At 44.1% G+C, this 25,188-nt stretch overlaps 4 protein-coding genes across 4 annotated transcripts in view; all 4 read left to right on the forward strand.

Annotated features, from left to right (window-relative positions):
- The window catches only part of LOC135334777 (uncharacterized), an 8,048-nt gene extending 5,798 nt beyond the window's left edge, over positions 1-2,250 (forward strand). Inside the window, exons 19-26 of the mRNA XM_064530094.1 lie at positions 27-320; positions 408-651; positions 709-773; positions 838-972; positions 1,048-1,176; positions 1,239-1,390; positions 1,551-1,686; positions 1,995-2,250. Coding sequence (XP_064386164.1) covers positions 27-320; positions 408-651; positions 709-773; positions 838-972; positions 1,048-1,176; positions 1,239-1,390; positions 1,551-1,686; positions 1,995-2,075 — 1,236 coding nt within the window. The 3' untranslated portion in view covers positions 2,076-2,250. The remainder of the gene's footprint in view (positions 1-26; positions 321-407; positions 652-708; positions 774-837; positions 973-1,047; positions 1,177-1,238; positions 1,391-1,550; positions 1,687-1,994) is intronic.
- Positions 1-10,277, forward strand: part of LOC135334815 (receptor-type tyrosine-protein phosphatase alpha-like) — a 20,230-nt gene extending 9,953 nt beyond the window's left edge. The window contains exons 12-13 of the mRNA XM_064530154.1: positions 9,531-9,666; positions 10,046-10,277. Coding sequence (XP_064386224.1) covers positions 9,531-9,666; positions 10,046-10,126 — 217 coding nt within the window. The 3' untranslated portion in view covers positions 10,127-10,277. The remainder of the gene's footprint in view (positions 1-9,530; positions 9,667-10,045) is intronic.
- LOC135334776 (uncharacterized) overlaps positions 2,411-25,188 on the forward strand; it is a 27,725-nt gene continuing 4,947 nt past the window's right edge. The window contains exons 1-22 of the mRNA XM_064530093.1: positions 2,411-3,335; positions 3,395-3,760; positions 3,873-4,070; positions 4,127-4,318; positions 4,375-4,560; positions 4,624-4,815; positions 4,868-5,080; positions 5,140-5,331; positions 5,383-5,748; positions 5,852-5,969; positions 6,023-6,156; positions 6,213-6,410; positions 6,514-6,713; positions 6,774-6,864; positions 6,985-7,067; positions 7,456-7,492; positions 7,711-7,925; positions 8,009-8,302; positions 8,391-8,634; positions 8,692-8,756; positions 8,821-8,955; positions 9,009-9,137. Coding sequence (XP_064386163.1) covers positions 3,260-3,335; positions 3,395-3,760; positions 3,873-4,070; positions 4,127-4,318; positions 4,375-4,560; positions 4,624-4,815; positions 4,868-5,080; positions 5,140-5,331; positions 5,383-5,748; positions 5,852-5,969; positions 6,023-6,156; positions 6,213-6,410; positions 6,514-6,713; positions 6,774-6,864; positions 6,985-7,067; positions 7,456-7,492; positions 7,711-7,925; positions 8,009-8,302; positions 8,391-8,634; positions 8,692-8,756; positions 8,821-8,955; positions 9,009-9,137 — 3,924 coding nt within the window. The 5' untranslated portion in view covers positions 2,411-3,259. The remainder of the gene's footprint in view (positions 3,336-3,394; positions 3,761-3,872; positions 4,071-4,126; positions 4,319-4,374; positions 4,561-4,623; positions 4,816-4,867; positions 5,081-5,139; positions 5,332-5,382; positions 5,749-5,851; positions 5,970-6,022; positions 6,157-6,212; positions 6,411-6,513; positions 6,714-6,773; positions 6,865-6,984; positions 7,068-7,455; positions 7,493-7,710; positions 7,926-8,008; positions 8,303-8,390; positions 8,635-8,691; positions 8,757-8,820; positions 8,956-9,008; positions 9,138-25,188) is intronic.
- The window catches only part of LOC135334821 (CUB and sushi domain-containing protein 3-like), a 2,944-nt gene continuing 269 nt past the window's right edge, over positions 22,514-25,188 (forward strand). Inside the window, exons 1-10 of the mRNA XM_064530164.1 lie at positions 22,514-23,002; positions 23,059-23,247; positions 23,306-23,494; positions 23,542-23,751; positions 23,898-24,110; positions 24,175-24,360; positions 24,406-24,753; positions 24,805-24,833; positions 24,884-24,995; positions 25,049-25,188. Coding sequence (XP_064386234.1) covers positions 22,855-23,002; positions 23,059-23,247; positions 23,306-23,494; positions 23,542-23,751; positions 23,898-24,110; positions 24,175-24,360; positions 24,406-24,753; positions 24,805-24,833; positions 24,884-24,928 — 1,557 coding nt within the window. The 5' untranslated portion in view covers positions 22,514-22,854 and the 3' untranslated portion in view covers positions 24,929-24,995; positions 25,049-25,188. The remainder of the gene's footprint in view (positions 23,003-23,058; positions 23,248-23,305; positions 23,495-23,541; positions 23,752-23,897; positions 24,111-24,174; positions 24,361-24,405; positions 24,754-24,804; positions 24,834-24,883; positions 24,996-25,048) is intronic.

Genomic DNA, 25,188 nt, shown 5'->3' on the forward strand with positions numbered 1-25,188 from the left:
TTCCGCCTCTCTTCCCCTGCCTCTAGTTGGAGGGAGATCGCCGTGTGCTGAGAGTCAAGCTATTCCATTTCACTGCCTGGCCTGATCACGGTGTGCCTGACTATGCCACGCCCATTCTTGCATTCCATCGTCGGGTTAAGTCTCAGCACAAGCCATCGAAAGGTCCTATTCTGATCCACTGCAGTGCTGGTGTGGGACGCACAGGCACTTACATTGCCATTGATAATGTCCTCGATCAGATCTCAGTCGAAGGTCTCATCGATATTTCCGGCACCATTATCAAATCTCGCAACCAGAGGATGAAGCTTGTACAAACACAGGTAGGTATACATCACTCTAATGCTATTGCTTCTATTCTTGCTGTCATTTTGATTCTACTGAGCATGCTCATGCCCCTCTCCCTATAGGACCAATATGTGTTCATCCACGATGCTATCCTGGAGTCAGTGACGTGTGGAGACACTCAGATCAGTGCTGGAGATCTGCGCAGACAGATACAGAAAATATCATCAGTGGCCCCGGGAAAAACCATCTCAGATTTCCAATACCAGTTCCAAATTCTGGAACAGGTTACTCCAAATCCTAAAGAAGTTCGAAGTCCTATTGCTGTTAAGAATGCTGCCAGGAACAGGAACATGGACTACCTGCCACGTAAGGACTGCTGCTAACTGTGTACATTATATCCATTCACTGTGTCCCCAACAATAGCTGAGACCAGTCGTGTGATTCTGAAGGGAGAGCAACCTGACTACATTCATGCTGTGTTTGCTCATGTAAGTGTTCAACTACTAGAGCCCTTGACCTATTGTACTCTCATGGTCCCCTCCCTCCCTCCAGGGCTACAAGCACCAGAAGGCATACATCATTGCCCAGAATCCACTGGACTCAACTGTGCGTAACTTCTGGAAGGTGATCTATGACAGGAAGTGTGCGGCTGTTGTGATGTTGACTCCACTCAGTGAGAATGGGCAGGTAAGAAATGGTATCCAATAGAGGTCCTCCCTGTTGAGTGTGTGTGTGTGTGTGTGTGTGTGTGTGTGTGTGTAGGAGGCATGCTCCCAGTACTGGCCAGAGAGTGGCAATGTCACCTCCTTCGGTGAATTCACCATCGATAACTTGGGGGAGGAATCCAACACTGGGTTCGTTATGAGGCAACTGAGCGTCCTCAATGAAAAGGTACGCCATGCATCTCTTTGTTGCCTTCAAACCTCTCTCTATTCCTTGTTGCCTCCATGCAGATCCAAAAGGCCCATCAATTGACTCAGTTCCACATCACTAACTGGAATAGCAGTGGAAAGTGTGAGAACCTCAAAACTGTAACTGACGTCAATGAGGAGGTTATAAAGGTTCAAAGGAGGACTGGAAACAACCCTGTACTTGTCCATTGCAAGTACGTACAAGTGCTGTAATCTACTGGGCATTACCCATAAAATTCAGTCGATTTGGCAGATATCTTTGAGAGCCCGTAATTTGTGTTCACATTGTCCTATTTCAAATCTAATTGATAGCTCCTCCCAGAATTTATATAATTGTAACCTCCCCCTATCCAGTGACACTGCGACCCGCTCTGGTATGTACTGCTCTGTAGCTACTACCATTGATCGTTGCAAGACAGAGGGAGTGGTGGATGTGTTCCAGGTGGTCAAGGCTCTCAGGGTCCACAAGCCAGGGGCAGTACCCTCAGTCGTGAGTTCATCTGCTGCTTACATAGTGGGAGGCTTGTAAAAGCTTTAAGCCTCTGTACTGTTGATTAGTGCCATTTGCAATGTAGTTTTGTACCATCATGTGTACTGTATTTGCGCGTCAGTCAATATGGCTGCCACGTGTAGATGCATGATAGCCTCAGATAGGGTCAAAGTTCACTGAGGCTACTATTTGGAGCCAGTTCCATTGCACTGAAGATGGGCTGTAGGGAGGCTACTATTTGAGGGCGGCCTTTATACAAGAGCGGCCTCTGATCAAGCAAATACTGTAGTTAGTGTATCCCCTCACAGGACAACTACAAGGATCTGTTTGATGCTACTCTGGTCTACTTGGACTCCTTTGACAACTATGCCAACTTCCAAGATATTTGATGTACATGAACTAACACAAGAAATGAACAAATGTAATTATGGACTCTGTTGAGTATAATAGATTTGCATGGACAGGCCTGAATAATATATAAAGATATTGACTTCCTTTTGACTATACCTTTTTGTAGAGCTCTTTTTTTGTATAATCACCACAGCTGTTTGTAATCACCCTGAATTCAATGAAATAACTTAATGTTTTTAAAAATAACAGATAATAGCATGTGCGTGTGTCCATTCCAGGTGTAACTGCAATTCGACGAAAACTAACAGATTGGCCTCTAGTTACGATGTTCTCTTGGCCTATTCATGAGTTATATACCCTTGCACTAAAGCGCCAGCTATTTGTTAGCTATGAACAAAAGTCATAAAAGAGCTGCAAACTGTATACTGCATGCAGCAGCCATTGGGAACACTTCCCCTTAATCCATGCCATGCATGTTTTGTAATCTGTCATGTTGCAAGCTGCGCTGTGCTAATGCCTCTCACCATGTTCTTCTTCGCTCAAGTGTTATCGAAGAGGTATTAGTATATAATGATGTTACAAAATAAAATAATAGTATTTGACATTAATCCAAAAGTTTTAGAGTGATATTGAAGGAGCTTATAATTAATGGAAACAGAAGTCATCTTCAAGGATAGAAGCATGTCCATCTACAATGTAGTGGTTATAATTTTAAGTTTTAAGTATTTTGCATTTCCTGTCTAAAGGAGTTAACACGCGTACATTGGCTTGAATTTGCATGCGCAGAAAAAGGGTTGTATCTGCAATAGATTAAAGTTCCTATAACTAGTTTTTGTGTTTCTATAAACAGTTTCTGTGAGCATGCTGACTGGTCTCATGTAGGGATCCAACACCTGCAGTCAAAACACAAGCAGTTTCAACAAATATAACAAATAACATTCAATTTCCTAATATACGGGTACAATAACTACACTCCTAATAATAATAAATAGATCTACACCCACTTGAATGAGCCTGAGGCTAGCAGTACTGTACATACACATGCAGGGAGGTTGTATATATAGCGCCACTACAATGGGCCTAATGTGCATGATAGCTAGTAGTATTGTACTCACAGGGAGGTGGTAGGCCACAATATATTATATACTAGCTGCAACAACACAGCTATATAGCTAGCTAGGGATAAACCTACTAACTGTCTACCATTGAAGAGAGACTACCCATGACCTCCATGCTGTGTGGACTAGTGTGTGTGGTCCTGCTCTCTGGGCTCACTGCACTGGTAGGGGGACAGCAAGGTGAGTCAGTATAATTATATCATTGGCAGCAGGAATAATTTGATGGTGGTTCCATGCAGTCTACCTGACTCTGGGATCTGGTCCTAGTATCACTAACAATACTGAGATCCTCATCACTACCATTGGAGAGGATGCTGATGGTGGTCTCCCTTCTCTCACCTGTCACACTAACCTCACTACCTGCTGTAGAAACAATGACAACAATGGCATGGGAGGACAAGGACAGTGGACGTATCCTAATGGGAGTATGGTACTGCAAAATGATCCCTCAATGACTGCTGGAGATCAGTTCTACGTTGTAAGGGGGGCACCTCAGGTACTCAGACTGGCTCGTAGAGAGACTACCAACCCCCTCACTCCAACCGGGTCCTACTGTTGTACTGTACCAACTACTGGAGGAGATATGACCCTCTGTGCTAACCTGGGTGAGTGGATTTAATTATTATGATTGCCTTGCTTCGTGTTTTATTTCAGCCAATAATTATGTGTGCACGAGTTCAAAACTCTCCTTGTTCATAACCTTGATCCCCCCTACAGTTGCACCATTCTGTTCTGATATTCTCCCGACCATCTCTAATGGAGGCATAACCTATGCTGGTGGATCCACTGACAACAGACCTGTGGGAGCTACAGCCACTTACAACTGTAATGGTCCCTACACTCTGGTTGGAGTGTCAGTGAGGACTTGTGGGAGTGATGGAGAGTGGAGCTCAACACCAGCTCCAGTGTGTCTGAGTAAGGATTGGTTAAGTGTAATAATGTGTACGTTGAGTGTGTACCTGTTCCCATAGTAACCTGCTCTGACCTACCCACACTGGCAAATGGGAACGTCGGCTATGGTGGTGCTGGATCCCCTAACAGCAGACCAGTGGACACTGTGGCCACCTACACCTGTAACACTGGCTTCACTCTCACTGGAGGCATCACTAGGACTTGTGGGAGTGATAGAATGTGGAGTACTGGGTCAGCTCCAGTGTGTCAACGTAAGTGGAATGGACTTTGTACTGTTTGTTTGTTGAGTGTATTGTCTCCCATACAGCTAACTGCCTTGACTTACCCTCACTGATCAATGGGATGATTATGTACAGTGCTGGATCCACTAACAGCAGGCCTATCGGCTCTAGTGCTGTGCACTCCTGCAACACTGGCTACACTCTCACTGGAGGTACCACCAGGGTCTGTACGAGTGGAGGGATCTGGAGTGGGTCACCTCCAACTTGTCAAGGTAAGTGGAACTGAATTTGTACTGTTTATTAATTTTGTTGAATATACGTATGTTCACTAATAGAAACTTGTTCTGATTTACCACGACTAATGAATGGAGGCATTACCTATGAGGCTGGAGCTGTTGACAGCAGACCTATTAATACCCTTGCTACCTTCACTTGTGACAATGGCTACACTCTCACTGGAGGGAGTGTCAGTTTCAGAACTTGTCAGAATGATGGGACCTGGAGTGGAACAGCTCCAACCTGTCAAGGTGAGTTCCACTACTACATCTTAACAGTTGCTTCACCTTTCTTGATATACAGTGAACACAGGACCCACTGAACCACCCACCACCTGTCCTGACCTCACTGCTCCAACCAATGGAATGATCAGCTACAATATGGGGACTGTTAGTCTGAGACCAGAGGACACTGTGGCCACCTACACCTGTGTCACTGGCTACACTCTCAATGGAGTCAGTACCAGAACTTGTGAGAGTGATGGAGTGTGGAGTGGGTCAGCTCCAGTGTGTCAAGGTAAGGAGAACGAGTTAGTATGTTGATGGTTGTCTTCATAGATTGTGCTGTCTCCACAGCCACCTGTCCTGACCTCACTGTACCAACCAATGGAGTGATCATGTACAGCTCTAGTACCTCACCACACCGCCCTCGGGGAACAGTGGCTACACAGAGCTGCTTGAATGGATACGTACCCTCCACTACCAGCACTGCTACCAGAGTGTGTAGAGCTGACAGATTGTGGAGTGGGTCAGCTCTCACTTGTCAGTGTAAGCTAGTACAATGAACTCTAACAGACTTACAATCCCCCACCCCCACAGTACCTCCTGTCTACGTCTCCATGGGAACCACCAACTATGCTGCTAATAACTCACAGGTTGCCATAGACACCATCGGAGATACCACTGAGACAGCATTGACTTGCAGCACTGACTCAACTATTTGCTGTACAGGACAAGATAATCCCAATAGTGCCAATGGATTAGGAGATTGGCTGTTTCCGAATGGAACAGTTGTCACTAGGAGTCTGGACATAACTGATTCAGACACTGATCTACTGTACAGTGTTGGAGATACAGGTGCACTCAGACTCCATCGTCGAGGGTCTGTGTCAGACTCCACTGGCTCCTACTGCTGTGTGATTCCTGACAATACTGGATATAACACAACATTCTGTGTGCAGTTAGGTAAATGTGTTCTCATGCATTAGCCATGTTTCAGTGCATGACTGAGGTCAGTACTATACCTGTCCTATTATTTTATTGTCTCTTTATATGACCCTCCCCACAGACCCTGGATCCACTGATGCTAGCAACACAGGAGGTGTGGTGGCAGGTGTAGTCATTGTGTTACTCATTCTAGCCGCTGTCATTGTGGTGGGTATCATTGTCGGGGTCTACTTCTGGAGGTGAGACTATCATCAGAATGTGTGCATGTAATAATGTGTTGTTTTGTGTACAGGAAACTTCGTGGCAACCAGACCAAGTACAGCCCCTCCCCACGCCATGCCCCTCCCCCTCGCCCCACCCCCTATCAAGCATCCTTCAAGAAGAGCAACGGGCAAGACAGTAAAGCCACCATCCAGAAAGTAGACGGTAAGGTGCCCTATACATACTCAACTTTCAGCACCAACTATTTGTCTATATTTCAGAGCCTAGTATAGTAGAGTTTCCTAGTGATACTCATGTGACGGAGGGGGAGGAGGTGTATCTGAGGGTGAAGGTGGGAGGTCACCCTCCACCCAGTCTCACCTGGTACCACGATAGTAGGAAGGTGACTGCAGACTATGCCACAGAACTGGACCAGGACGGTGGATTATCCTTCCCTAGTGTTGAGACTAAGCATGCTGGTGAGTACAGGCTATAATGTACCTACAATGACATAAGATAACAGTGAATGTTTACTGTGCATATTGAAAACTAAGATTAATGTTTACATGACTCTGTACGTAGGTGTGTATAAACTGGTGGTTACTGGAGCCTCAGGGTCAACAACACAACAGGTCGTCACGGTAACAGTGATGAGTGAGGGTGGTGAGGCTAGTGAGGGGGTGGAGGGGGTGGACTACGCCCCCATACCTGTGACAGAGTTTGGAGCGTACGTGGCTGACCTCCATGCTGGCAGCAATAAGAAGTTCAAACATCTTTACAAGGTAATGTTATACTAGCTGTGTGTGCAATCAACTACGTGTACTTTATCCACACACACTCAGAATCTGGACAGTGGGGAGAGGGGTCATCCAGTGATTATTTCAGTGACTCCTGAGAACAAACTCAACAACAGATTTGGCAACATTGCTGTGTGTGAGTGTATATCCTGAGAGTTAGCACATATTAGTAGTTGTGTGTACACAGGCAGATGGAGGTCATAGCACTGTGTGTGTGTGTTCTCATATCTCATACTAATCACACCTATTCCTGCAGATGATGACAACCTCATTATCCTAGACCCCATCCCTGGACAAGAGGACTGTCAGAGTGACTACATCAATGCCTGCTATGTAGACGTGAGTGTGTGTGTGTTGAGCTCTTATTTTAATGGTTCAATGTTTTTGTTTTTATTGTTGTTGCTTTTACAGTGTGTATACATCTGCCTAATGACTTGCTGCATTCCACTGCTAATGGCGCACTTGTTGAGTATACAATGAAACCTTTGTACAAACATTGCATAATTGCATATGCCTTGCCTGTGTGCACATGCACAGCAAGATAGTGGGTTTGTGCGTGTGTCTGTACTTTCTATCATTTCCCATTCTTTATCACCATTCCATGCATTGAAATGTTATGATAGTCTGCAGCTTCGATTCATTGCCGTAAAGCTTTGGCACCTTGTGCTTTCATTATTGTATGGTATCTGGTACCAGCTCATGAATTTATTTCTTCTTGTGTTCTCAGGGGTACAAGAAGCCTAAAAGGTTCATAGCAACACAAGGTGAGGTCCTGGGTTACTACATGTAAGTGTGTACCATTACCTTATATGGGCATTGAGGTAGTCATTGTTTATCTTGTTGTGGGCACAGTTGAAACTGTAACTGATCAGCTAGAAAAACATTTGTTACTGCCTATGAGTATGACCACTGTTCTGCAAACCACTGTAACTTATTGCATATGGTTCAGTAAAATTTCAGTGTAATGTTTTTCTCCCTCCAGGACCACTGCCAGGAACTCTGGTGGACTTCTGGCGTCTCATGTGGCAGGAGAGACCTCACATAATAGTCATGCTCACCAACCTCAAGGAGAACAACAAGATCAAATGCGAACAATACTGGCCCGAGTCTGGGAAGAAGCAGTTTGGACCATTCACAGTTGCCATTACAGATCAGCAGATACTGGCTGACTACACCATCAGAACATTGGAGGCTTCAGTGAGTTAGTGTTGCAATACCACACAGGCTTTATATAAGAGAGTGAGTGGGATTATTATCATCCTATCTTCCCCTGCCTCTAGTTGGATGGAGACCGCCGTGTGCTGAGAGTCAAGCTATTCCATTTCACTGCCTGGCCTGATCACGGTGTGCCTGACTATGCCACGCCCATTCTTGGGTTCCATCGTCGGGTTAAGTCTCAGCACAAGCCATCGAAAGGTCCTATTCTGATCCACTGCAGTGCTGGTGTGGGACGCACAGGCACTTACATTGCCATTGATAATGTCCTCGATCAGATCTCTGTCGATGGTCTCATCGATATTTCCAGTACCATTGTCAAATCTCGCAACCAGAGGATGAAGCTTGTACAAACACAGGTGGGTATACATCACTCTAATGCTATTGCTTCCATCATTGCTGCCATTTTGATTCTACTGAGCATGCTCATTGCCTCTCTACCTATAGGACCAATATGTGTTCATCCACGATGCTATCCTGGAGTCAGTGACGTGTGGAGACACTCAGATCAGTGCTGGAGATCTGCGCAGACAGATACAGAAGATGTCATTAGTATCCACGGGAAAAACCATCTCTGATTTCCAATACCAGTTCCAAATTCTGGAACAGGTTACTCCAAATCCTAAAGAAGTTCGAAGTCCTATTGCTGTTAAGAATGCTGCCAGGAACAGGAACATGGACTACCTGCCACGTAACGACTGCTGCTAACTGTGTACATTATATCCATTCACTGTTTCCCCAACAATAGCTGAAACCAGTCGTGTGATTCTGAAGGGAGAGCAACCTGACTACATTCATGCTGTGTTTGCTCATGTAAGTGTTCAACTACTAGAGCCCTTGACCTATTGTACTCTCATGGTCCCCTCCCTCCCTCCAGGGCTACAAGCACCAGAAGGCATACATCATTGCCCAGAATCCACTGGACTCAACTGTGCGTAACTTCTGGAAGGTGATCTATGACAGGAAGTGTGCGGCTGTTGTGATGTTGACTCCACTCAGTGAGAATGGGCAGGTAAGAGATGGTCTCCATTAGAGGTCCTCCCTGTTGAGTGTGTGTGTGTGTAGGAGGTATGCTCCCAGTACTGGCCAGAGAGTGGCAATGTCACCTCCTTCGGTGAGTTCACCATCGATAACTTGGGGGAGGAAACCAACACTGGGTTCATTATGAGGCAACTGAGTGTCCTCAATGAAAAGGTACGTCATGCATCTCTTTGTTGCCTTCAAACCTCTCTCTTTTACTTGTTGCCTCCATGTAGACCCAAAAAGCCCATCAATTGACTCAGTTCCACATCACTAACTGGAATATCAGTGGAAAGTGTGAGAACCTCAAAACTGTAACTGATGTCAATGAGGAGGTTATAAAGGTTCAAAGGAGGACTGGAAACAACCCTGTACTGGTCCATTGCAAGTACGTACACAATGGCTGTAACCTTATATGGACATTATATAATAATAGCCTTGCATTCTAGAAGTCAGTCGATTGGCAGATATCTTTGAGAGCCCATAATTCGTGTTCAGATTGTCCAATTTCCTATCTGCAATCAGTAGCTCTCAGAATTTATATAATTGTAACCTGTCCCCATCCAGTGACACTGCGACCCGCTCTGGTATGTACTGCTCTGTAGGTACTACCATTGACCGTTGCAAGACAGAGGGAGTGGTGGATGTGTTCCAGGTGGTCAAGGCTCTCAGGGTCCACAAGCCAGGGGCAGTACCCTCAGTCGTGAGTTCATCTGCTGCGCTTACATAGTGGGAAGCTTGTACTATTACAAGAGCCAGACCTTGTCTAGGGCCTGTACCAACCCATACTGTTTTTAATACAAGATATTGTGAAAGCTTCAAGCCTCTGTACTGTTGATTAGTGCCATTTGCAATGTAGTTTTGTACCATCATGTGTACTGTATTTGCGCGTCAGTCAATATGGCTGCCACGTGCAGAGATGATAGCCTCAGATAGGGTCAAAGTTCAACTGAGGCTACTATTTTGAGAGCAGCTTCCATTGCACTGAAGATGGGCTGTAGGGAGGCTACTATTTGAGGGCGGCCTTTATACAAGAACGTTCTCTATCAAGCAATTACTGTAGTTAGTGTATCCCCTCACAGGACAACTACAAGGATCTGTTTGATGCTACTCTGGTCTACTTGGACTCCTTTGACAACTATGCCAACTTCCAAGATATTTGATGTACATGAACTAACACAAGAAATGAACAAATCGTGTGAACTCCGTTGAGTAGATTTTGAAGGAATAATTTAGAGCTCTTTATTTGTATAATCACCGAGCACAGCTGTTTGTTAATCACCCTGAATTCAATGAATGGATATAACAATTTGATGGATAATATAGTGGCAGACATAATTATAAAACATGAGATTACACAACATGCCATGGATTAAGAGAAATAAATATAACAGTTAATCAGTTTCTGTGAGCATGCTGACTGGTCTCATGTAGGGATCCAATACCTGCAGGAAAAACACAAGCAGTTTTAACACACTATATGATCATTTAATAGGATTCAATTTCCTAATAAGAGTACAATAACTACACTCACTTATAACTTCCAAAGTAGATCTACACCCACTTGAATGGGCCTAAGGCTAGCAGTACTGTATACATACATAGAGATGTCGTATATATATAGGGCCACTACAATGGGCCTGAGGCTATAGGATGCAGTATAATTATAATTTACAATTAAAGGACCACAAGATATTGTATTATAGTATAGCTGCAGCCTGCAACAACACAGCTAGCTAGGGATACCTGCTAACTGTCTACCATTGAAGAGAGACTACCCATGACCTCCATGCTGTGTGGACTAGTGTGTGTGGTCCTGCTCTCTGGGCTCACTGCACTGGCAGAGGGACAGCAAGGTGAGTCAGTATAAACTATACGGTGTAATATTAAAGGTAGATGCCTGTGTGTACGCATGCATCGGAAATCGACCTGCTCACTGCACTGGTAGGGGGACAAAGTGAGTCAGTGCTAGCTATAGCTAGAATCTATCATTGTGGCTGTAATTTATAGCTAGAATAAGTGGTTGTTTGGTTCCGTGTGCAGTCTCACTGTCTCTGGGATCAGGTCCTAATATCACCGCTAACATTACGGATATCTTTATTAATGACATTGGAGAGGATGGTGGTCTCCCTTCTCTCACAAGTCAGTTCATGAAACCATTCCAACTTTCCCCTTACAGTTGCACCTACTTCAGTCACATGTTCTGATAATATCCCCACCATCTCTAACGGAGTCATAACCTATGCTGGTGGATCCATGCACAAAAGACCAGTGGGTGCTACAGCCACTTACAGCTGCTTTGGTCTATACACTCTGGTTGGAGTGTCAGTGAGGACTTGTGGGAGTAATGGAGAGTGGATTGGGTTTGCTCCAACTTGTCAGCGTAAATGGAATGGACTTTGTACTGTTTGTTTGTTGAGTGTATCGTCTCCCATACAGCTAACTGCCCTGACCTTCCCCCACTAACCAATGGGATGATCATGTACAGTGATGGATCCCCTGGCAACAGACCTTTCATCTCTAATGCTGTACACTCCTGTAACCCTGGTTACACTCTCACTGGAGGTAATTTCAGTATAGGTACCACCAGGACCTGTGTGAGTGGAGGGAGATGGAATGGGTCACCTCCAAGTTGTCAAAGTAAGCTCTGTAACTCTTGCAGTTTGTGTCATGTGTATACTCACAGATAGAATTCGTGTGTAACAAATTTCTTGTTTTGAAGTAAACGTAGTTATGTTGAAGATCTCACCCTACACAGCGAACACAGGACCCACCTGCCCTGACTTACCCCCACTGACCAAGGGGATGATTGCCTACTATACTGGATCCCCTGGCAACAGACCTATCTTTTCTGGTGCTATCTACACCTGTGACACTGGTTACACTCTCATAGGAGGGGACGCCACCAGGACTTGTACGAATGGAGGGAATTGGACCGGGTCACCTCCAACTTGTCAAGGTGAGTTCTGTAACTCTTGTACATGCAGCTTGTATTTGTGAGTATATATAATTATGTGCATAAACACAATAGTTTAGCAATTAATGCAAGGATACAACATAAAGCTAGGGTGATCATGAAGTGTGTCCTGTGATATAAAAATGGAAAATACATACGTTTTAATAGCTACAACATGTCAACTAAGTGAGAATACAAATATGACTTAAATGAACACAATTATACTAGCACAGTCTACTAAAGCAAATTCCTTGTGGCTAACCTAGATTTACGACTTGTGAAATGGGTTCTACACCGAGGAAGCGTATTCCAGATGTGATGTCACAAAGGATGTGTACAACTTTACTGGAGAAGAATTTCCAGAACGGTAACCGGCGATGTAGGAGTCCTATTAACTTTCTTGTTTTATTGCAGATGGTATTGATATGAGTGTGCCAGCTCAAGTCAGCCGATATGGTAATTCCGAGGCATGCACTTGTAGTTAAAAACCTGCTGCAGTACATAACCATTTAAAAGTAGAGTTCATTGAGCGCGATGTTTTCTTTAGAAATAGACATAAAGTTACACTTGCCAAGATGGAATTCTGGTGTTCAACAAATTTGAGACTTAATTCTGTAATGTCATTTTGGAGATCAACGTAGTCATTAGAAGATGTGATAACTCTGTACAAGGCCATGTCATCAGCAAACATATTAAGCTTGCTGGCTTGAGAGATAACATCTGTGACTTGATTTATGTACGTAATGAACAATAATAGACCCAAAACCGAGCCTTGGGGCACACCTGAAAGAACATGTAAGCTGCCTGCCTGAGTTACTACCATCAATTCCCAAAAACTATTTCCTCTCCAGTAAGTAACTATGCACCCAGTTTAGTAAGTATTCGTTAAAGTTGAGTGACTGAAGATGTTTCAGACGAGTATAACATGGGGGACGAAGGACAGAATCAAATGCCTTTTTGACATAAAAAAAACGACACATACTTCTTGACCTTGATCCAGGGCTCTACTCTATCTTCTATCACCTATATAATAGGGCTGAGACAGATGAGCGTGATGACATGAAGCCCCACTGCCTTGGAGATATAGGTGCCTGGTCGCACAGATGTTCCTGACAAATTAAGAGACTTAATATGCTTATATAGGAAGTATCGATATTGGTCTATATAGTTACTAACATGAGCGGGGTCACCTCCCTTTAATACAGGAACAACTCTAGCCATCTTCCAGGCTGCCGGAAAACATCCAGTCGAGATAGAGGAATTGAATAGGGACGTGAGTGGGGCATTAATAAAGTATACTTGCAGCAGTGCTCTTTAGCATCTTAGCAGATACGCCATCACAACCCATAGATTTTCCAATTACAAGTTTAGTAAGGTCTTTATACATATACTTCCTCTTCAGTGCATAGTAACTCTCAGGACACCCAGAGGGGATCAGGGTGCCAAATTGCTCCATGGAGATGTTAGCCTGTAAAGGAGGGCAGTTACGATTGAAACAAGAGTGAAAGATAAAAGCTTCAGCTTTGCAAGTTGCTTGGTCTATAGTTGTGCCACTCTCTTCAAGGGTAGGAATAGAACAAGTTCTCCCATTTAGAGTTTTCACAGTCTTCCAGAATACTTGTTTATCCTTGGTATTCAATTGGGAGAAAAATGTTTCCTATAATCATTGCCACCGCACTATTTGTTTGAACTCTAGTTAGACACTTAGATAAGATCTACATGGGAAGTACATGGGAAAAGTACCTCAGAGCAGGTACTATGGGACTTAGTATATCTGCAACTTATCCGACTAGAAAAACATTTGCAATGTGAAAAATTGCTAGGATTGGCCAGGGGAACCACAAAAAAGCGTGGGAACAAGAAATCAGACGAGAGCATAACTCCAATCCGTTACAACGTCAATCACATGTATATACTGGTAGTTTTCCCATGTTTTCCCAGCCAATATGCCACGCAATTTTTACTGGTGGAGTGATGACCAATCCCTATATATATTTATTATACATCCATTTTAGAATGTGGGGCACATAATCATGATGATTTGTGATGAATTGATGTTCCTAATACATGCAGTGTTGAGCACAGGTACACACAGTCCATCCATGCGTAGTAACATGCACGGACCGTACTGGTGACTGCATGGAATGATGTGGTGGATGGAAGCTGATAGGTGGATCTGGAACACAGTCTATTATTTAATATACTATGTATTGTACATGTTCATGACGTTGTAACGGATTGGAGTTATGCTCTCGTCTGATTTCTTGTTCCCACGCTTTTTTGTGGTTCCCCTGGCCAATCCTAGCAATTTTTCACATTGCAAATGTTTTTCTAGTCGGATTCCCTTTCTTTTTCAGTACAGTTTACGTATCATGACATGCATAAAGTGGAACGTCAAGAGGCAGTACAAGAAGAGAAGACAGGACTAATCAGATATCTTCTGGAATATCTCTGGACTAATAATTATAGTATAATGAGTAATAATTTATTGCTTGATAATTATGTTGAATTTGCGAATCAGTATTAAATGACAGCCATTTTAAGAGCATGATATCTAGCCAGTGCATATAGCATGCCTGTCAGAGAAAGGGAGCTAGAGCTGAACAGTGTGAAGAAAAGGAACACCTCAGGCTCTGGAAAAGCACTGCTGCACTGATTTTAGGCGCACGGTTTATTAGCCACGCCTATCTATTATTATTGGCCACAACGCAATTGCTGAGTCATTAAAGATGGCGGAATTGTCTAGGTAAGAGAAATAGAGACTGAGAGGTCATCTGCCTCGTGGAAGCAATCGCAAATCTGAAGAAGCGCTTTGTAATCCAGGTTGTAGTCGTTTGGAAACCCTGTGCAGAATGTCCTGGAGATGGCTGTACTTGGAGTAAATGCTGGGCAAGAAACTTACTTACTTACTCACTTACTTACTTTCTTACTTAGTCAGTCAGACAAAGAGCGGTGAAACGTCGAAATAGTGCAATTTTTAAAATGAAAATATTCATTCATTAAAATGTTTATGGATTATGAAATGAGAGATACAAAGAGAGAAAAGGCTAAATAAACTATCTGTTCAGCCAGTTTCTTGATGTGGCCTTTCCCTGCAGAGATAGAACAGTTTGAACATGAGTCAAAATAATTGAAATATTGCTAAACACGGGCAAACCCACTGCCAATCCTATGTAAAACCTACTGGTTTTACTAATACTTAATAGTATACCGTATAGCGGGTAATTTTTGAGGGTAAAAAATTCGTTTAACTCGAAAACGGTGATTTTCGTGAGTAAAATTTTCATTTAGTCTCGTTGCCTGCACTACATTCATACGTTCCGGTAAGCCACGCCTATGTTAGAATTTCGTGGAGGCCAGCTTGCCCACGAAATATCGAATTTTTTACCCCACGAAAATTACCTGCTATACGGTACCTAGTATTCCATTGTCAAGTAATTGTATTGTAGTCAAGCCTCGAGGGCGAGGTTTGTGCATGCGCACTAGTATCTAAATGATATTATTTAGTATCTCATTGTCAACTTGTCGTATTGTAGAAACCTCGAAGACAAGGTTGCATGTGCACTAGTTCAAAATGAGTTAGATACTCTATCGGATGTGTCTATGACCCAAAGAGACAATGCTGTAGTATCCTGATCCAAAGCAGTTATTTATGTTGAGAATCTCACACTCATACACAGCGGACGCAGGACCTACCAATCCTCCACCCACTGATCCTCCACCCACCACCTGCTCTGACCTGACTCCTCCGTCCACCAATGGAATGATCAGCTACAATATGGGGACTGCTAGTCCCAGACCAGTGGACACTGTGGCCACCTACACCTGTGACACTGGCTACACTCTCAATGGAGACACCACCACCAGGACTTGTGGGAGTGATGGAGTGTGGAGTGGGTCAGCTCCAACTTGTCTGCGTAAGTGGAATGGACTTTTTAATGTTAATTTATAATTTATGAATTTTCACTATTTCAGGACGTACTTGTTCTGACTTACCACCACTAATGAATGGAGGCATTACCTACAATGGTGGAATTGCTGACAGCAGATCTATTTATACCGCTGCTACCTTCACTTGTGACAATGGCTACACTCTCACTGGAGGGAGTTTCAGACAATGTCAGAATGATGGGACCTGGAGTGGAACAGCTCCAACCTGTCAATGTGAGTTCCACTACATCTTTAACGGTTGCTTCACCTTTCTTGATATAGTGAACCCAGGACCCACTACCTGTCCTAACCTCACTGTACCAGCCAATGGAGTGATCATCTACAGCTCTAGTACCGCACCACACCCTCAGGGAACCATGGCTGCACAGATCTGCTTGAATGGATACGTACCCTCCACTACCAGCACTGCTACCAGAGTGTGTGGAGCTGGCAGATTGTGGAGTGGATCAAATCTCACTTGTACAATGTTTTCTAACACTTCTACAATCACCCCACCTCATGTTTCAGTGACTGAAGTGAATACTACCTCTCCTGAAAGTAAGTTGTCCCCTTATTGACCATGTACTAGCAACCTCCCCACAGACCCTAATGAAGCTAACAACACAGGAGGTGTGGTGGCAGGTGTAGTCATTGTGTTACTCATTCTAGCCGCTGTCATTGTGGTGGGTATCATTGTCGGGGTCTACTTCTGGAGGTAAGACTATCATCAGAATGTGTGCATGTAATAATGTGTTGTTTTGTGTATAGGAAACATCGTGGCAACCAGACCAAGTACAGTCCCTCCCCACGCCATGCCCCTCCCCCTCGCCCCACCCCCTATCAAGCATCCTTCAAGAAGAGCAACGGACAAGACAGTAAAGTCACCATTGAGAAAGTTGACGGTAAGAAAAACATACTATTTTTGCAGACATTTTTCTACTTCAGCCAACATTTCTCTAATTATTTCAGAGCCTAGTATAGTAGAGTTTCCTAGTGATACTCATGTGACGGAGGGGGAGGAGGTGTATCTGAGGGTGAAGGTGGGAGGTCACCCTCCACCCAGTCTCACCTGGTACCACGATGGTAGGGAGGTGACTGCAGACTATGCCACAGAACTGGACCAGGACGGTGGATTATCCTTCCCTAGTGTGGAGACTAAGCATGGTGGTGAGTACAGGCTATAATGTACCTACAATGGCATAAGATAACAGTGAATGTTTACTGTGCATATTGAAAACTAAGATTAATGTTTACATGACTCTGTACGTAGGTGTGTATAAACTGGTGGTTACTGGAGCCTCAGGGTCAACAACACAACAGGTCGTTACGGTAACAGTGATGAGTGAGGGTGGTGAGGCTAGTGAGGGGGTGGAGGGGGTGGACTACGCCCCCATACCTGTGACTGAGTTTGGAGCGTACGTGGCTGACCTCCATGCTGGCAGCAATAAGAAGTTCAAAAATCTTTACAAGGTAAAGTACTAAGCTGTGTGTGCAATCAACAATGATTACCGTATATCTTCTAATTTATCGGACAGTAAAAAATAATTATTTTGGAAATTGTCCGGGTATAATTGGAACAGATTTTTATACAGCATGCGAAGTGTCCGGAATAATTAGGCAGCTGCATGCGAGCTAGCTAAGTTTAATAGAACAGGGTACGACTGAATAGTTGCACTAGCTATCTAAAACTAGCTACTCAAAGCTATCTAACTGCAGCACTCTAAGTCTTACTTGCCGTCTGTGAATGTAAACTCTACTTTTCAAAGTATTGTCCGGATATTTAGAACAAATGTAATATTAAAGCACTGGAGTGTCCGTTGTATTAGAACAACGAAAATTTCCCAAAAGAGTGTCCGGGGTAATTAGAAGTGTCCGATAAATTAGAAGATATACGGTATACGTGTATTTAATTAATTACAAGGTAATGTTATACTAGCTATGTGTGTGGGCGTATGTACCTTATCCACACACACACACACTCAGAATCTGGACAGTGGGGAGAGGGGTCATCCAGTGATTATTTCAGTGACTCCTGAGAACAAACTAAACAACAGATTTGGCAACATTGCTGTGTGTGAGTGTATATCCTGAGAGTTAGCACATATTAGTAGTTGTGTGTACACAGGCAGATGGAGGTCATAGCACTGTGTGTGTGTGTTCTCATATCTCATACTAATCACACCTATTCCTGCAGATGATGACAACCTCATTATCCTAGACCCCATCCCTGGACAAGAGGACTGTCAGAGTGACTACATCAATGCCTGCTATGTAGACGTGAGTGTGTGTGTGTGTGTTGAGCTCTTATTAATGGTTCAATGTTTTTGTTTTTTATTGTTGTTGCTTTTACAGTGTGTATACATCTGCCTAATGACTTGCTGCATTCCACTGCTAATGGCGCACTTGTTGAGTATACAATGAAACCTTAGCTGTGTGTGTGTGTGTGTGTGTGTGTGTGTGTGTGTGTGTGTGTGTGTGTGTGTGTGTGTGTGTGTGTGTGTGTGTGTGTGTGTGTGTGTGTGTGTGTGTGTGTGTGTGTGTGTGTGTGTGCGTGCGTGCATTGATACCACGTGCTTTATATAAGAGAATGGGATGTTGCTATTATTCATATTAAGTGCGTGCGTGTGTGCTATCTATTTTCCACTCTTTGCAAATGAATTGATAGTCTGATACTGTAGCTTCATTCATCAAAGCTTTGTGTATCCACCAGCAGATCCATACAATAAAAAGCACACGCGGTACTTTCAGTATCTGATAATTTATGAATTTTTTCTTCTATTCTCAGGGGTACAAGAAACCTAAAAAGTTCATAGCAACACAAGGTGAGGTCCTGGGTTACTAAGTGTGTACCATTACCTTATATGGGCATTGAGGTAGTCATTGGTTACCTTGTTGTGGGCACAGTTGAAACTGTAACTGATCAGCTAGAAACATATTTGTTACTGCTACTAGCTACTATGATCTGTAAACCATTTTGTAACTGATTGTAAAATTTCGGTGTAATGTAATCTTTTTACCCTTTATAATTATAGGACCACTGCCAGGAACTCTGGTGGACTTCTGGCGTCTCATGTGGCAGGAGAGACCACCCATAATAGTCATGCTCACCAACGTCATGGAGAACAACAAGATCAAGTGCGAACAGTACTGGCCAGAGTCTGGGAAGAAGCAGTTTGGCCCATTCACAGTGGCCATTACAGATCAGCAGATACTGGCTGACTACACCATCAGGACACTGGAGGCTTCAGTGAGTTGCAATACCACTGGCTTTATATAAGAGAGTGGGATTATTATCCGCCTCTCTTCCCCTGCCTCTAGTTGGATGGAGACCGCCGTGTGCTGAGAGTCAAGCTATTCCATTTCACTGCCTGGCCTGATCATGGTGTGCCTGACTATGCCACGCCCATTCTTGGGTTCCATCGTCGGGTTAAGTCTCAGCACAAGCCATCGAAAGGTCCTATTCTGATCCACTGCAGTGCTGGTGTGGGACGCACAGGCACTTACATTGCCATTGATAATGTCCTCGATCAGATCTCAGTCGAAGGTCTCATCGATATTTCCGGTACCATTGTCAAATCTCGCAACCAGAGAATGAAGCTTGTACAAACACAGGTAGGTATACATCACTCTGATGCTATTGCTTCCATCATTGCTGCCATTTTGATTCTACTGAGCATGCTCATTGCCCCCTCTTCCTATATATAGGACCAATATGTGTTCATCCACGATGCTATCCTGGAGTCAGTGACATGTGGAGACACTCAGATCAGTGCTGGAGATCTGCGCAGACAAATACAGAAGATGTCATCAGTGCTCCCGGGAAAAACCATCTCAGATTTCCAATACCAGTTCCAAATTCTGGAACAGGTTACTCCAAATCCTAAAGAAGTTCGAAGTCCTATTGCTGTTAAGAATGCTGCCAGGAACAGGAACATGGACTACCTGCCACGTAAGGACTGCTGCTAACTGTGTACATTATATCCATTCACTGTTTCCCCAACAATAGCTGAGACCAGTCGTGTGATTCTGAAGGGAGAGCAACCTGACTACATTCATGCTGTGTTTGCTCATGTAAGTGTTCAACTACTAGAGCCCTTGACCTATTGTACTCTCATGGTCCCCTCCCTTCCTCCAGGGCTACAAGCACCAGAAGGCATACATCATTGCCCAGAATCCACTGGACTCAACTGTGCGTAACTTCTGGAAGGTGATCTATGACAGGAAGTGTGCGGCTGTTGTGATGTTGACTCCACTCAGTGAGAATGGGCAGGTAAGAGATGGTCTCCATTAGAGGTCCTCCCTGTTGAGTGTGTGTGTGTGTGTGTGTAGGAGGCATGCTCCCAGTACTGGCCAGAGAGTGGCAATGTCACCTCCTTCAGTGAGTTCACCATCGATAACTTGGGGGAGGAAACCAACACTGGGTTCATTATGAGGCAACTGAGCGTCCTCAATGAAAAAGTACGTCATGCATATCTTTGTTGCCTTCAAACCTCTCTCTATTCCTTGTTTCCTCCATGCAGACCCAAAAGACCCATCAATTGACTCAGTTCCACATCACTAACTGGAATAGCAGTGGAAAATGTGAGAACCTCAAGACTGTAACTGACGTCAATGAGGAGGTTATAAAGGTTCAAAGGAGGACTGGAAACAACCCTGTACTGGTCCATTGCAAGTACATACAAGTGCTGTAACCTTATATGGACATTATATAACCTCCCCTATCTAGTGACACTGCGACCCGCTCTGGTATGTACTGCTCTGTAGGTACTACCATTGACCGTTGCAAGACAGAGGGAGTGGTGGATGTGTTCCAGGTGGTCAAGGCTCTCAGGGTCCACAAGCCAGGGGCAGTGCCCTCAGTCGTGAGTTCATCTGCTGCTTACATAGTGGGAGGCTTGTACCATTACAAGAGCCAGACCTTGCCTAGTAGGGCCTGTATACCAACACATACCATGCAGGTTGTCTTAATTAATTCCCAATACAAGATGTTTTGAAAGCAGCTTCAAGCCTCTATACTGTTGATTAGTGCCATTTGCAATGTAGTTTTGTATCATCATGTGATTGCGCGTCAATCAATTTGACTGCCACGTGCAGAGATGATAGCCTCAGATAGGGTCAAGTTTACAGACGCTAGCGGCTTCTATTGCACTGAAGATGGGCTGTAGGGAGGCTACTATTTGAGGGCGGCCTTTATACAAGAGCGGCCTCTGATCAAGCAAATACTGTAGTTAGTGTATCCCCTCACAGGACAACTACAAGGATCTGTTTGATGCTACTCTGGTCTACTTGGACTCCTTTGACAACTATGCCAACTTCCAAGATATTTGATGTAAATTAATTGACACAAGAAATGAACAAATTGTATATAATTATATGAACTCTACATGTTGAGTATAATAGATTTATATGGACAGGCCCGAATACTTTATAGAGACTATTGACTTCCTTTTTGTGTAATCACGAGCACAGCTGTTTGTAATCACCCTGAATTCGTATTATTATAATAACTTGATGTTTATAAATATTAACAGATAATAATACCGCAGACATAATTATGCACCTCGAGGCATAGCCGCACGAGGATACGATAAAGTTGACTATGCATGTGTGTGTCTGTGTGTGTGTATTCCAGCTGTAACTGCTCAACGGTCGCAATGCAACGAACACTAACAGCTCGGCTTCTAGCCAGGATTTTGATTCATAGATTTGCAAACTAAAGCTTTGTTTTCGAGTTATGGCTATTTTTACTTACAGTGAAGGCTGTTGCAGTCTTTCAGAACCGTTGCTAGCATCATCTGCAAACAATTAATCAGTTTCTGTGAGCATGCTGACTGAGGGATCCAGCATCTGCAGGCAAAACACAAGCTGTTTCAGGACATAAATTATAACATGTAATAATTTATAGTATAGCATTCAATTTCCTAATAAGAGTACATGCAATAAGAAGTAGATCTACACCCACTTGAATGGACCTATGTACTGTGCATACACAGGGAGGTGGTATATATAGCGCCACTACAATGGGCCTAAGGCTGTAGCTAGCAGTGTATACTGCTTACAGGGACGTGGTTAGTGCCATAAGATATATTATACTAGCTGCAACAACACAGCTATAGCTAGCTAGGGATACCTACTAACTGTCCACCATTGAAGAGAGACTACCCATGACCTCCATGCTGTGTGGACTAGTGTGTGTGGTCCTGCTCTCTGGGCTCACTGCACTGGTAGGGGGACAGCAAAGTGAGTCAGTATAGTATATATAGTTATATGTGTGTAATATTAAAGGTAGATGCTTGCATGCATTGTATAAATCAGGGGGTATTATGGGTCACTTTGACAAAACGCTTCCAAAATTTCCTTTGTACCACCTGAAGTAATATTTTAATTACTTAGCATATGCATGGATATAGTGCACTCTCTCAGCGGAGTATCTCAGTGCCCATGCGTTTATACACATGCATGCAAGCAGTTAATCGCTTCAATCATTATCAACATGCACATGTGAGAAATTCCTTTCATTTTAATACTTGTGGTCATAATTATACACACTGCGTAACTTGTGTATTCACTTGTTTTGGAAACAGGCTCTGTCGTGGTTGCTGTACGAAGAAGTGCAGTCAACCATGACCACTAATTGCATTAGTGGAATGACCGTTATATACTGTTTGTTTGTTGAATGTATATATGTTAAATCTATACTGTTTCAGGAACTTGTTTTGATTTACCACCACTAATGAATGGAGACATCACCTACACTGATGGACTTGTTGACAGCAGACCTGTTAATACCTTTGCTACCCACACTTGTGACAATGGCTACACTGTCACTGTAGGAAGGAGTTTCAGAGTTTGTCAGAATGATGGAACCTGGAGTGGAACAGCTCCAACCTGTCAAGGTGAGTTCCACTACATCTTAACAGTTGCTTCACCTTTCTTGATACAGTGAACACAGGACCCACTGAACCACCCACCACCTGTCCTGACCTAATTTTACCAGCCAATGGAATGATCATCTACAATATGGGGACTGCTAGTCCAAGACCAGTGAACACTGTGGCCACCTACACCTGTAACACTGGCTACACTCTCAATGGAGGCACTACCACGACTTGTGTGAGTGATGGAATGTGGAGTGGTGTTTCAGATTGTCAGCGTAAGTGGAATGAACTTTGTACTGTTTGTTTGTTGAGTGTATCGTCTCCCATACAGCTAACTGCCTTGACTTACCCTCACTGACCAATGGGATGATTATGTACAGTCCTGCTGGGTCCACTGACAACATACCTTTCCTCGCTAGTGCTGTGTACTCCTGTAACCCTGGCTACACTCTCACTGGAGGCACCACCAGGATCTGTGTGAATGGAGGGAGCTGGGATGGGTCAGCTCCAACTTGTCAGCGTCAGTAGAATTAAATTTGACAATGTACAGATTATGTATGTTCACTATATTATTTCAGGACATTGTTTTGATTTACCACCACTAATGAATGGAGGCATTACCTACACTGGTGGACTTACTGACAGCAGACCTATTAATACCTTTGCTACCTACACTTGTGACAATGGTTACACTATCACTGCTGGAGGGAGTTTCAGAGTTTGTCGGAATGATGGGACCTGGAGTGGAACAGCTCCAACTTGTCAAGGTGAGTTCCACTACATCTTAACAGGTGCTTAACCTTTCTTGATACAGTGAACACAGCCACTGAACCACCCACCACCTGTCCTGACCTCACTGTACCAACCAATGGAATGATCAGCTACAATATGGGGACTGCTAGTCCAAGACCAGTGGGCACTGTGGCAATCTACACCTGTAACACTGGCTACACTCTCAATGGAGGTGCCAAAAGAGTCTGTGTGAGCGGAGGGAGGTGGAGTGGATCAGCTTCAGTATGTCAAGGTGAGCTATGTAACTCTTGTGTACAGTTTGTGTTTCAACTTAAATTAGTGAGTATATTAATTATACGCTTAAACCCATTGAAGATCAATCTTCTGGTAGATATTAGTGGTACCAGTAGTTATGTTTAAATCTCACATCCTATATAGTGAACACAGGACCCACTGAACCACCCACCACTTGTCCAGACCTCACTGTACCAGCCAATGGGATGATCGGCTACAATATGGGGACTGCTAGTCTGAGACCAGAGGACACTATGGCCACCTACACCTGTGACACTGGCTACACTCTCAATGGAGGTATCACCAGGACTTGTGAGAGTGATGGAATGTGGAGTGGGTCACCTCCAACTTGTCGAGGTACTGTACTAATTAAGGAGTACACAGCTATTATGTTAATGGTTGATACTGCCTTGATGCACAGCCACCTGTCCTGACCTCACTGTACCAGCCAATGGAGTGATCATCTACAGCTCTAGTACCGCATCACACCCTCAGGGAACCGTGGCTACACACAACTGTACTGAGGGGTACGGACTGTCTGGTGGGATGGAGAGAACGTGTCAGTCTGACAGAACATGGAGTGGAGTGATCATCACCTGCCAACAATGTAAGTTTTTGTTTTACCCATTCCATCATCACCCCACCCCCACAGTACCGCCTGTCTACGTCTCCGTGGGAACCACCAACTATGCTGCTAATAACTCACAGGTTGCTATAGACACCATCGGAGAGGCTGATGATGAGGCGCTTATCTGCAGAACTGACAATGCTCAGTGTTGTCGTGGAAACGATGGTCTTGCAGCCGGGGAGTGGAGGTTTCCCAATGGAGACGTTGTTCCCAGACGTGCTAATGTTAGCACCTCTGTTCCCTTTTTTTCTTCTCGGGATACAGGTGCACTCAGACTCCATCACCGTGATACTGCTCAAACTCCAACTGGCTCCTACTGCTGTGTGATTTCTGATAACACTGAAGCAAGCACAACATTCTGTGTGCATTTAGGTGAGTGGGTCTGTGTTCTCATCCATTATATTGTATTAAGCTGTGTTTCAGTGACTGAAGCCATCACTACTCTCCTGAAAGTAAGTTAATTGTTTTAATGACCGTGTACTAGCAACCTCCCCATGCACAGTCCCTGGTGGAGCTAACAACACAGGAGGTGTGGCGGCAGGTGTAGTCATTGTGTTACTCATTCTAGCCGCTGTCCTTGTGGTGGGTATCATTGTCGGGGTCTACTTCTGGAGGTGAGACTATCATCAGAATGTGTGCATGTAATAATGTGTTGTTTTGTGTACAGGAAACTTCGTGGCAACCAGACCAAGTACAGCTCCTCCCCACGCCATGCCCCTCCCCCTCGCCCTCGCCCCACCCCCTATCAAGCATCCTTCAAGAAGAGCAACGGACAAGACAGTAAAGTCACCATTGAGAAAGTTGATG

The sequence above is a fragment of the Halichondria panicea genome, chromosome 4, assembly GCF_963675165.1.
Source record: "Halichondria panicea chromosome 4, odHalPani1.1, whole genome shotgun sequence".
In the NCBI taxonomy this organism is placed as follows: domain Eukaryota; kingdom Metazoa; phylum Porifera; class Demospongiae; order Suberitida; family Halichondriidae; genus Halichondria; species Halichondria panicea.